This window comes from Nematolebias whitei, chromosome 14 (genome assembly GCF_014905685.2).
Source record: "Nematolebias whitei isolate Nwh7 chromosome 14, NemWhi1, whole genome shotgun sequence".
Classification (NCBI taxonomy): domain Eukaryota; kingdom Metazoa; phylum Chordata; class Actinopteri; order Cyprinodontiformes; family Rivulidae; genus Nematolebias; species Nematolebias whitei.
In genome coordinates this window covers 31,446,297-31,457,411 of record NC_056511.1, presented here as the reverse complement: position 1 = coordinate 31,457,411, position 11,115 = coordinate 31,446,297, and the positions used below count along the sequence as shown (strand labels likewise).

The 11,115-nt window shown below is 40.9% G+C and overlaps 1 protein-coding gene across 1 annotated transcript in view; it reads right to left on the bottom strand.

Annotated features, from left to right (window-relative positions):
- Positions 1-411: 411 nt before the first annotated feature.
- Positions 412-11,115, bottom strand: part of frmd8 (FERM domain containing 8) — an 18,228-nt gene continuing 7,524 nt past the window's right edge. The window contains exons 7-11 of the mRNA XM_037687459.1: positions 5,892-6,107; positions 4,961-5,084; positions 4,692-4,841; positions 2,511-2,751; positions 412-2,441 (exon numbers count right to left, since the gene is read on the bottom strand). Coding sequence (XP_037543387.1) covers positions 2,329-2,441; positions 2,511-2,751; positions 4,692-4,841; positions 4,961-5,084; positions 5,892-6,107 — 844 coding nt within the window. The 3' untranslated portion in view covers positions 412-2,328. The remainder of the gene's footprint in view (positions 2,442-2,510; positions 2,752-4,691; positions 4,842-4,960; positions 5,085-5,891; positions 6,108-11,115) is intronic.

The window sequence follows — 11,115 nt, the reverse complement described above, 5'->3', positions numbered from 1 at the left end:
CAATATCAATATTGTACCAAAAATTGTTGTCGAGATACCAAGTTATTACAAACAAAAAGGCACTTTAACCTTTTGCAAAGTGTCAGCGTTTAATTTGACCTGATTCTGCTTTACTTGAAAGAACAGACACATGTATGAAGCAAAAAGTTAAAACGGTCTCTGAAGAGCTAAGGAACAAAATTAAACCATTTATCGATAGATAATATTTATAAACTTTTTGTTAGTAACAATAGTGCAACTTCATATAGAATGAGTGGACTGTTGGAATGTGTATCTACATGACACATGCATAGTGTGTGTGTGTTGGCAACAATGCTGCCACAGGTTACAGACAGTAGCTGAGATAGTTTAAAGTGTAGAAAAACAACGTTCCATAGTTTGTAGGATGAGGAGTAAACGACAGAAAACTTGACGCCAGCGCTGACCAGACACGTTCCAACAGAAGGCAGTGACGTTAGCAGCCAAAGCTTCTTTCAATGCAAAGCTTGTTGATCAGGTGTTTGATAAAAAAAAAACAGCTTAAAGTTCAGAGAGATAACTGTGTGTGAGGGGGGATCTGTCACCTAAAGGGATATTACGGCCATTTCGAAGCAGGGTTAAGTACAAACAATAATATCTTACCTGTGATAGTGTTCTTTGGATGACCTGAGCGTAATTAAGTCCGACAGGATTGACAACTAGTCTGAACTGAGTCAAGACCAAAGCATACTGCTGCCATTTTGAAAAAGCTCCTTTCTCTAAAATTTCATATGAGCGTATGACAACAGTTTTACAGATCTTTACATACATGTAACTCTCGTTCTCTGTTGAATTTGGTTCAAAGTGCAAACAGCCACAGCAGCAGCTAGCTGTAGCACCTCTGATGTATTTCATCTTTTTTTTATTTTTTTTACTAAAATAACTACATAATGCAAAACTAAAAGTGGTGTAAAGTTTAAGTGTTTGCACAAATCACAATAAAACTTTGTTGAATTTACTTTGTTCGTGGCTACGTTCAGACTAGCTGTTAGCTCTGACTATCTCTTCAAACTGAAGCTATTCAAAGAGCTATCCACAGATAGGCTTGTTTTGTCATGAAAACTTGAGATTTGAACAGCAGAATTAAAAAATGGCCAGAGCTGTAAGCACAGAAGGTAGCAGAGCCAACGTAAATATCTACTGAATACTGCATGTATAAGATTAGTGATTTGGATTTTGTTTTAGAACATTGAAACTGAAAAAAACAAATAGCATATTATATATATTTTTCTGCTAATCTTAATGGATTACACTTAAAGAAACCACTTAGGGATCTGAAAACGCATCAGTACAAAGCTGAAAACAAGACATTAACTTATAAAATTCATTGCTCCCTGTCCCTTTAACATAAATTGGACCACATCTGTTTTGCATGAAGAAAAGAAATAGCTTCAAACAGCTAGCCACGTACAACTCAGGAGGTTCTTTCATGTCAGAAGTGTTCAAACACATCACATCAGTTTAACTTCGTTTAACTGATCAAACTAATCAAAAAATAATAATCCACTGTAAAAGAATGTGTCTTACATTAATGCCACTAATAAATGAGCTGATTTAAAGATATTGCTCTCAAAGAATATCCAAATAGCCAGATTTAACAATTATTACTATGTCGCCAAAGTTTTAGGTTTAGTTTGTATCTGTAAGAAAACAAGCTCGTTTTTCATCCATAACAACCAACTATTGAATCCAAAGTTTGCAAAACAATAATCAATATGTACTTACATGTAATTTCTACAACACAGCCAATGTGCTCCCATAACAAACACTTAAATGTTTTCTATCAGTCCTTCTCTTAAGTGGCTTCAGTTCTTCGTGAGAACAAGGCACCGGCAGTTTGATAGAAGCAGAATAGTGTCGACACCCCCTCAGACCCTGAAAGTGTTCGTCATGCTGACTGTGGGCAGGCTGCAGACACCTTTTAACAGTTTGGAGAAGTAACAACAAGTTTCATCTGTTGTGAGGACGTATTGCAACATTCTTGATGGTTAAAAAGCCAACAGGCTACGAAGAGGTAATGTAGTGGTTAAGGACTTGTTGTCACGAGTTTAAGGCCATCTATTGAACAGCTGCTTCAGTTCAGCCTTCGAAGCATTAACTTAAAAATATTAATAATCGTGCTGTTTTTCACATTTCTGTACTTTCATTATGTACACCATTTCTGAGGGTAAATATACTCACACTTACAAACTTCTCGCTTGGTCCCTTGCATGTTCATGTAGTTGCAGAAAAACTTTCCAAGCCTTATATTTTTAAATCTCAGTGTAAAATGTTCAGATTTGGTCTTTGCGAGGAACACGGCAGAGACGTTTAACCCTGCTCCTGACTGTCAGTCACCTGCACAGCAGAGTAGGAAGGTGCAGAAGCCTGTCTGGTGAAAAAGGACGCGGCTCTTTTTGGCTTCAGGCGTTTGATTTCTTTTCCTGAAAAGCGAGGAAGAAAGTTAAACACAGACATTTCGTTTGCTTGGGGCTGCTCCTGAACAAACTCACCGTTGTTCACGTAGCTGATGGTGTTCAGCGAGTGCACCCGACTGCACACGACACTGCCTTGCCTCTGCAGCTTCACGCGCCGTCCTCCTCGCCCGTTTTTGGTGCTGCCTTCCTGCTCGGCGGGTCGCTGAGAAACGCTCGCCTCGGTGTCCGTCTCGGTGTCCGCCTCGGCTGCAGCGCCCCCCTCAGACGCAGACTTCAGCTCCACGCAGAACTCGATGAAGCCGCTCATTAGCTGCGCCTGATAGGCAGAAAACCCCACTTTTTCTCATTTCTTTACTGTACAGGAACCAGGGTTATAATCTATTCCTCAGTGCACGGTGAGACAGGCGTGAAGAATTTTGGATCAATTCAAAATCTAGTTAATATTTATTGTTAATAATGTCATGAAACTTCTTGCAATATGCTGAAGTGTGGAAGTGCAGGGCCTGGACGGTTCACTGAGCGAAAAACAACAGACTCTTCACAAAAGAGGCCTTCTGCTCATCTTTGTGTGATTTCTAAATGGACAGAGACAGTTAGGGGGGTTAGAAGCTAACCAACCCCTGAAGCTCCTTTAGCACCGTGATGTGATGTAGTAACAGAGCCAAAACAACCAAAAAGGTAAGCTGGGTTGTGGCTCAATATTGTGGTGAAGTAACAATACTGTATATGGTCTGTGTGATCACCCTGCCACAGGATTAAACAACAAATGTATTACCGAGGGAATACAGATAATGCAACTTTCTATTTAGTTTAAAAAGGTTATGGATATTATTATGGCTGGGAACATTATTCCCCTCTGCCCTGAGAACAAGAAGCCCAAAACAAGCCGAAACTGTCTCCCAAAACAATGTCTCATCTCTGTCCATGAACCATATGTTTGTGTAAACGGAGACTGCTGCTGCCTTCAAGGACACCTCCTAAACTCTGTGAACTCGGCCAAGTGTAGAGGAGTGTAAAAGCGAGCAGATAACGCGGCTTGTGGCTCATTTCTGTGACTGGTCTTCATTGTGTGTACATTTGATGTATATTTATGTAACTTATCCTGAAATCAGACCTTACATGTATAAAATACTGGTTCAAAATCTTCTCATGACATTGAGTGTGCTTCTTTTGGGTAAAGGACGTTAGTGAGAGAGATTTTCTCCAACAACACAAGGAGAATCGCTAAACGGAGTTAATTTCTCATGTTTTGACAACAATACGAAGAGACGTCTGTCAAAACATCTCATCCGCTGCGTTCCACATGTGTGCAGCTAAGTTTTGTTCCACTGTTGGTCCAGTGCTGCTGGCTTCATTTCTGAAAGCTCACGTGTGTGCAGGACGTGGCTGAGTCCATCGGTGATTTATAAAGAGGCAACATAAAAACAGACTGGTCTTTGTGGTCATTTTATGTACTGGTAATCGTTTTGTGAAAAAGCCTAGTGTTTAAAAGGAGGGGACAAACTGACATTCACAGAGGTCATATTCTACATAAGTTGTGTACGTTTCCCTTGTAGAAGGAGAAAAACTGATGGCTGTTGCTGCCACACCAACGGTAGCATCTCACTGGGCTTTAAATGTTGGTGACTGTGGGTGAATGGCCATCCTGATGGAGTCTCTAAACAGTTCAGCAGGAGTTTTCATGAATTTCCTCACTTGAGCCACAGAGGCTTGCAGTCTTGTTGCTTGAGTTTTCCAAACCGTGCACACAAAAATCAGCAGTGGTTTTCAAAAACTGGCTCCACAAAACGCAGCAACACAGTTTACTCGTCACTTGGTTGCAAACACTTAAAATTCATTGAGACTGCAAGTTAAAATTAGCCTAGCTCAGGGATTATTCCTAGTCCTGGAAACTACTCTCAACAGTCACAGCCCAGTGAGATACTAAAATGTTGCACACTTTAGAGCAGGCATGGGCAACATATGGCAACATATGGCCTGAGGGCTTTACTTAAAAAATACTAAATTAAACATCTTGGACAAATACATTGAAAACCTTTCGAGTAAGATAAGCTAAAACTGTTTGTTTTTTTAAAGCTGTGATGTTTCCACAACTAGACTGAAACTTAAAGAATCCAAAAATCAAACATCTAAGTTTATTTTTGGATATTTATGGTAAAAATATATTGTCACAAGAGCCATACAGAAAGTAAGTTTTATATGGAGCATTGGGAATATCCATGTCTTCCAGGAATTTTAAGCCATCAGTTTTCTTACTTGTTTTGAGTAAATCTTCAGTAGCTTGTTGACAGGAGTGCCGTCTTCTTCTCCATCAAACTCCAACCACAGAATGTGCGAGTCCCCCTCCTCCTCAGGGTTGCTGTGGTCCCAAGAGAGCTCATTGAAACGCAGGCCGAGCAGCACGTGCTGCAGGAATCATGACCAGCAGGAGGAAGAAGAATAAACTTTGTGAGCAGAGGACCAATAAAACCTGAGAATGGCAGAATCTGATGCATGTAACAGGTAAAGTGGAACCCAGCGCGCACCTTCTCTTTTGCGTCCATCACATAAACTCCATCCAAGCAGATCCCGATGTTCACAGATTTACGTTTCCCCCGCTGGAGGAGCCCTTGTGCTGGTTTGTCAATCTCACCAAAGAAAAAAGCACACCTGTTGGTGCATTTAGTGTTTGTTAAAACGAGAAGAAGTCAAACTGTAAAAGCTAATAGTTATAAACATGGTTCTTGGACCATTTTCAAATTAAAATATTGTGATTTTTCAGTTATTCTTTTTAAATGTAAAAACCTATGATTTACTGTTTGTACAGTAATGTTGTTTTGGCAAAAAAATAGCAGTACCTCAAGCAATTTGGCAAGTACAGTAGTCCCTCGCTACTTCGTGGTTAGTTTTTCATGGACTCGCTCTATCGCAGTTTTTCAAAATAAGATTGGACATGACACACAAATGGCTGATTGATGGATGAGCTATACGATCGGCATGGAACTTTATTTAAAATAAATTATTTTAAATTATTTAGCACCTGCTGCAACTTTGTGCAGCCCACACTGCAGGATAAGCTTCCTCCTGCAGCTGATCAGCTGATCTCTGTGCAGAGTGGAGAAGTGGGTGTGGCCGAGAGCACTTGCAGGTGGCTGGATAAACTAATACTTACTACTTGGATTACTATTCCTACTTCGCGGTTTTTCACTTATTGCGGGACTTCAGTGTTTGGATCCCCCGTGATAAATGAGGGAGTACTGTATTGCAGTTGATGCAATAGTAAGTGAAAGTCATCCCTAACGTGCATTCAGAGTTAACACTGAAAATTTAATTATTTTTAGTCTGGAAACACAAAGCTTTTCTCATACTTATCCAAACCTGCAAAATACCAACAATCATCTTTCACACTTTTCAAAACTGCATAGGAATCCTGTGTAAACAATAAGAGTATAAACACTTGGCTCCACCAGTTCCTACCCGTAGAAAGGCAGCATGTGGCACATGTTGAGGTACTGATGCAGCAGCTGTTGGGGCTCAGGAGAGTTTCCTGTAGAGGAGCTGATCTTTCTGTACTCGGACAAAAGTTTCTGCTCCAGATCTGTCTGATGGCTGGACTTCCCTCTCAGCGTGGAGAAAAAGCCTCCGCTCCCCATGACAACATGCGCAGGCAGAAAAGATGACAGCTTCTTTTCCCTGCGGACACCAGAGGTCAGATGACTTATTAGGCATCATTCACTGTTAAATGTCTGCTCTGTGGTCCAACGGTCCTGTCTCTGGAACTTTTTTCCAAATAAATTTTCTTACCTTCATTGTTCAATTAAATCACCACCCAGATATACACTACATTGCCAAAAGTATTTGCTCACCCATCCAAATTATCAAAATCAGGTGTTCCAATCACTTCCAGGTGATAACAGTGTATACAATGAAGCACCTAGGCATGCAGACTGTTTTTACAAACATTTGTGAAAGAATGGGACACTCTCGGGAGCTCAGTGAAATCCAGTGTGGAACTGATAGGATGCCACCAATGCAACAAATCCAGTCGTGAAATTTCCTCGCTCCTAAAGGCTCCAGTATACTGCCGCGTATGTCTTTTCACGCGTACGTATGCGTGTACGGTACGCAGAGGGTTCAGATATGATACTCCAGCGTACACCCCAAGCAGCTTCACAGATAAGGAGCGTTTACCTTCGGGACAAATTGAGGTTGCCGATTGGTCATTTGCTGACACGCCTACTGGATTGATTGACAGGTCGGAAAAAAGGAAAAAAAGCGAGCGCTGGCAGCCTCCGCCGCAGCGGTGTTCTGTGTTTAAATGTTGTTAATAAAAAGATCTAAAAAATAAAAAAAAACAGGGAGAGCTGGCTCTACAGCCCACACATCAGACCAGCACACCAGGAAATCTCCAGACCCTCCCGCAGCCACGCTGGACCCGAGTTTAATTCGCTCGTGACAAATTCCTCCATTTCTCACCATTTCAGTCATGGCATCAACGGAGGAGGAAGAGATCACTGCCTCTTGGCAAAAATACAAAACAAAAGGCCAGATCAGGGATGAAGAAGGGGAATTTAATACATTGGTGTTGCATACAAAACAGTCCGTTGCTGGGCAGTTTATTGTGCGACACAGCGTATGCGGTCGTAAAAATTTGAGCTTTGCACGGACATGCCCTGGGGGGTACGTGCGTACCTCTGCATACGTACATGCATACCTCTGCGTATGTACGTGCGTACCTCTGCGTACGTACGTGCGTACCTCTGCGTACGTACGTGCGTACGTACGTGCGTACCTCTGCGTGCGTACCTCTGCGTACGTATGTGCGTACCTCTGCGTACGTACGTGCATACCTCTGCGTATGGATGTACGCGGCAGTATACTGGGGGCTTTAATATTCCACAGTCAACTGTCAGCTGTATTATAAGAAAATGGAAGTGCTTGGGAATGACAGCAACTCAGCCACAAAGTGGTAGGCCATGTAAACTGATGGAGCGGGGTCAGTGGATGCTGAAGCACATAATGTGAAGAGGACGGTAACTTTCTGCAGAGTCAATCACTACAGACCTCCAAACTTCATGTGGCTTTCAGATTAGCTCAAGAACAGTGTGCAAAGAGCTTCATGGAATGGGTTTCCATGGTCAAGCAGCTGCATCCAAGCCATACATCACCAAGTGCAATGCAAAGAGTTGGATGCAGTGGTGCAAAGCACGCCGCCACTGGACTCTAGAGCAGTGGAGGCACGTTCTCTGGAGTGACAAATCACGCTTCTCCATCTGGCAATCTGATGGACAAGTCTGGGTTTGGTGGTTGTCAGGAGAACAGTACTTGTCAGACTGCATTGTGCCAAGTGTAAAGTTTGGTGGGGGGGGGGGGGAATCAAGGTGTGGGGTTGTTTTTCAGGAGCTGGGCTTGGCCCCTTAGTTCCAGTGAAAGGAACTCTGACTTCTTCAGCATACAAAGACATTTTGGACAATTCCATGCTTCCAACTTTGTGGGAACAGTTTGGAGTTGGCCTCTTCCTCTTCCAACATGACTATGCACCAGTGCACAAAGCAAGGGCCATACAAACATGGATGGCAGAGTCTGGTGTGGATGAACTTGACTGGGCTGCACAGAGTCCTGACCTCAACTCGATAGAACACCTTTGGGATGAATTAGAGCGAGAGTGAGAGCCAGGCCTTCTCGTTCAACATCAGTATGTGACCACACAAATGCGCTTCTGGAAGAATGGTCAAATATCCCCATAAACACACTCCTAAACCTTGTGGACAGACTTCCCAGAAGAGTTTAAGCTGTTGTAGCTGCAAAGGGTGGACCAACGTCATATTGAACACTATGGATTAAGAATGGGATGTCACTTAAGCTCATATGTGAGTCAAGGCAGGTGAGCGAATACTTTTGGCACTGTAGTGTATCTTGATATTTTGTCATTAAATATGCTTTTTGTTCCTTGAATGCAATTTTCTTCCAATTAGGTAATTTAGGGCCAATGAGTTGCTTAAGCTTTAATCAAAAGTAGAATATTTACAAAACAAATATCAAATTACCTATAAATCCTCTGTATACAAGAAAATATTCACCTAAATCAGGTTTATTAAATTCAATATTTCTTAATCACACAATATAATGCAGTCAAAAGAATGAAGGAAGAAAAGAAAAACAAACTCGAGACAGATAAATTTAACACTGTCCCCCTAAAAAAAAAGCTTCACTTTATATTGTTAATAGTTCTAGTAAACGTCCAGTATATTATTGAGTAGCTATAAAAAACAGTGCAATGCACTCTGGAGCGATGTACATCGGTTGTAATGAGACTAAAACACAAGGAGTCGAGGCTAAATAGGTAAATTATGACAAATTAGTTAAATTTTGTATTAATCCTTTAATATACGAGTTGAAACGATCAAATGTGATCAGTTTGTAACACCATTTAAATTAGCTCTGGAGCTAACGCCATTAGCTCTGGAGCTAACGTGAAACCTGAGTCATTTCTGCATTCTCCTCTCTGTCAACACACTCCAGTTCAAACTAAAGGGCTGAACATCAGATAATGTCCAAAATTAATATTCAAGCTGCATGGAGCTTGACCTGGAGCAACCTGTCTGTCATTTACCCAGAATGCATTGCAAGATAAATGAAATGGCAAAGTCTGTGTCACTGATTTTTTTTTAATTATAAAAACTAAACAGTCTATAATATTTTTATGGTCTTGTTTTTATAGCTGAAGCGATTATTTATCAAATAATGTCTATTGTTCCAACTAGTCTGAGATCCTTTAAAAAAAAAAAAAAAAGGCCCAACTCCACTTTTAGACTGTTTAAAATATGTTAATAAAATGTTTTAAAGTGATAGGTTTTGACATCTCACAGATCAAAAACATGCATGTTAGGCTGACTGGTAACTCTAAATTGTCCCTAGGTGTGAGTGAGAGACAGAATGGTTGTTTGTCTGTATATGTCCCTGTGATGGACTGGAGACCAATGTTTGCTGGTTAGAAGAACATTGTGTTGTCATTAAGAGTTAGGCTCAAAGGCAGTTTGATATATTTTATTATTAAAACCAGAGATAACTGAAAGTTACAAATGTAACTATCATTCCGTTCCATTCCTTCCCGACTACCAATGAATTAAACGGTCTGCGCAGGTCCATGTTTTATGTAAACTCAGTCACGCATGTGCCGTGTAGCCCACCTGTGAAACGTCTGCCATAAAAAGCACATAGTTTTATTATCGTTTCAATCTTCTCTGTTTTTACCTGTCGTTCTTCTTCATGTCCACGTTCTGCATGTTTATCGCAGGTGCAATAATCAGGCAGGTTGTCTTCCTGCCTGTAACTTTACTGTCAAAGCACTTTTCTTCTTCTAAGGTTGTAGTTGGGAGTTATCCTTCTTCCCTTTATATGTGGAGGTTTGAGTGTGTTTTGTGCAGGCCTACTTCATGCTGTTTTACACTTTAATGTGTTTTATTAATTCATCCTACAGGCAAAGCTCTTTGCTTCTTCTGGGCTTTGTTTGTACAAATTCACAAACAAGTTGTCTAAAAGCAGATCTGAGTCTGGATGTTAGTATTTTCTCACTCAGTAAAAGGACACCATTTTTTATTTTTTTATAGCTGTGAATGAGTGGTCAGTTTCATGACTCTTGCTTGTCTTCTCGAACATAACTACTCTCAGCTTTATACAGTTGAAACCAGAAGTTTACAAACACTATTTAAAAAAAGACATGCATTTTTTCACACTGACATGAAATCAGAATAAACTTTTTCCTTGTTTTAAGTCAGTTAGGATTACCAATTTCTTTTCCATTTGCAAAATACCAAAATAATGAGTGAGAATTTTTAAAGCAATTTTTATTACTTTCTTCAAAGTCAAAAGTTTAAATACACTTCATTATTATTTGGTACCATTGTCCTTAAACTGTATGACTTGGGTCAAACGTTTTGGATCTCCTTCCACAAGCTTCTCACAGTAGTTTGCAGGAATTTTGTCCCATTCCTCCTGACTGGTGCAACTGGGCCCAACCCTTGCTCTCACGTCTTTTCAGCTTTGTCCATACATTTTCAATAGGATTGAGATCAGGGCTTTGTGATGGCCACTCCAAAACATTGACTTTGTTCTCCTTGAGCCACTTTGTAACCAGTTTGGCAGTATACTTCTGGTCATTGTCCATTTGGAAGACCCATTTGTGCCCAAGCTTCAACTTCCTGGCTGATGTCTTGAGATGCTGCTTCAGTATTTCCACATGATGTTCTTTCCTCATGATTCCATCTATTTTGTGAAGCGCACCAGTCCCTCCTGCAGCTAAACAACCCCACAACATAATGCTGCCACCCCCGTGTTTCACAGTCAGGATGGTGTTCTCAGGCTTTTTCCTACAAACGTAACAATGGTCATTATGGTCAAACAGTTCAATTTTAGTTTCATCAAACCACAGGATGTGTCTCCAGAAACTAAGGTCTTTGTTCCTGTGTGCATTTGCAAACTTTAATCTGGCTTTTTATGTTTATTTTGAAGTAATGTCTTCTTCCTGGCAGAGTGACCTTTCAGCCCATGTTGATACAGTTTCACCGTGATAATGACACACTCTTACCAGCTTCAGCCAGCATCTTCACCAGGTCTTTTGATTTTCACCAGGTCTTTTGCATCGTCACCAGGTTTTTTGCATCTTCACCAGGTCTTTTGCATCTTCACCAGGTCTTTTGCA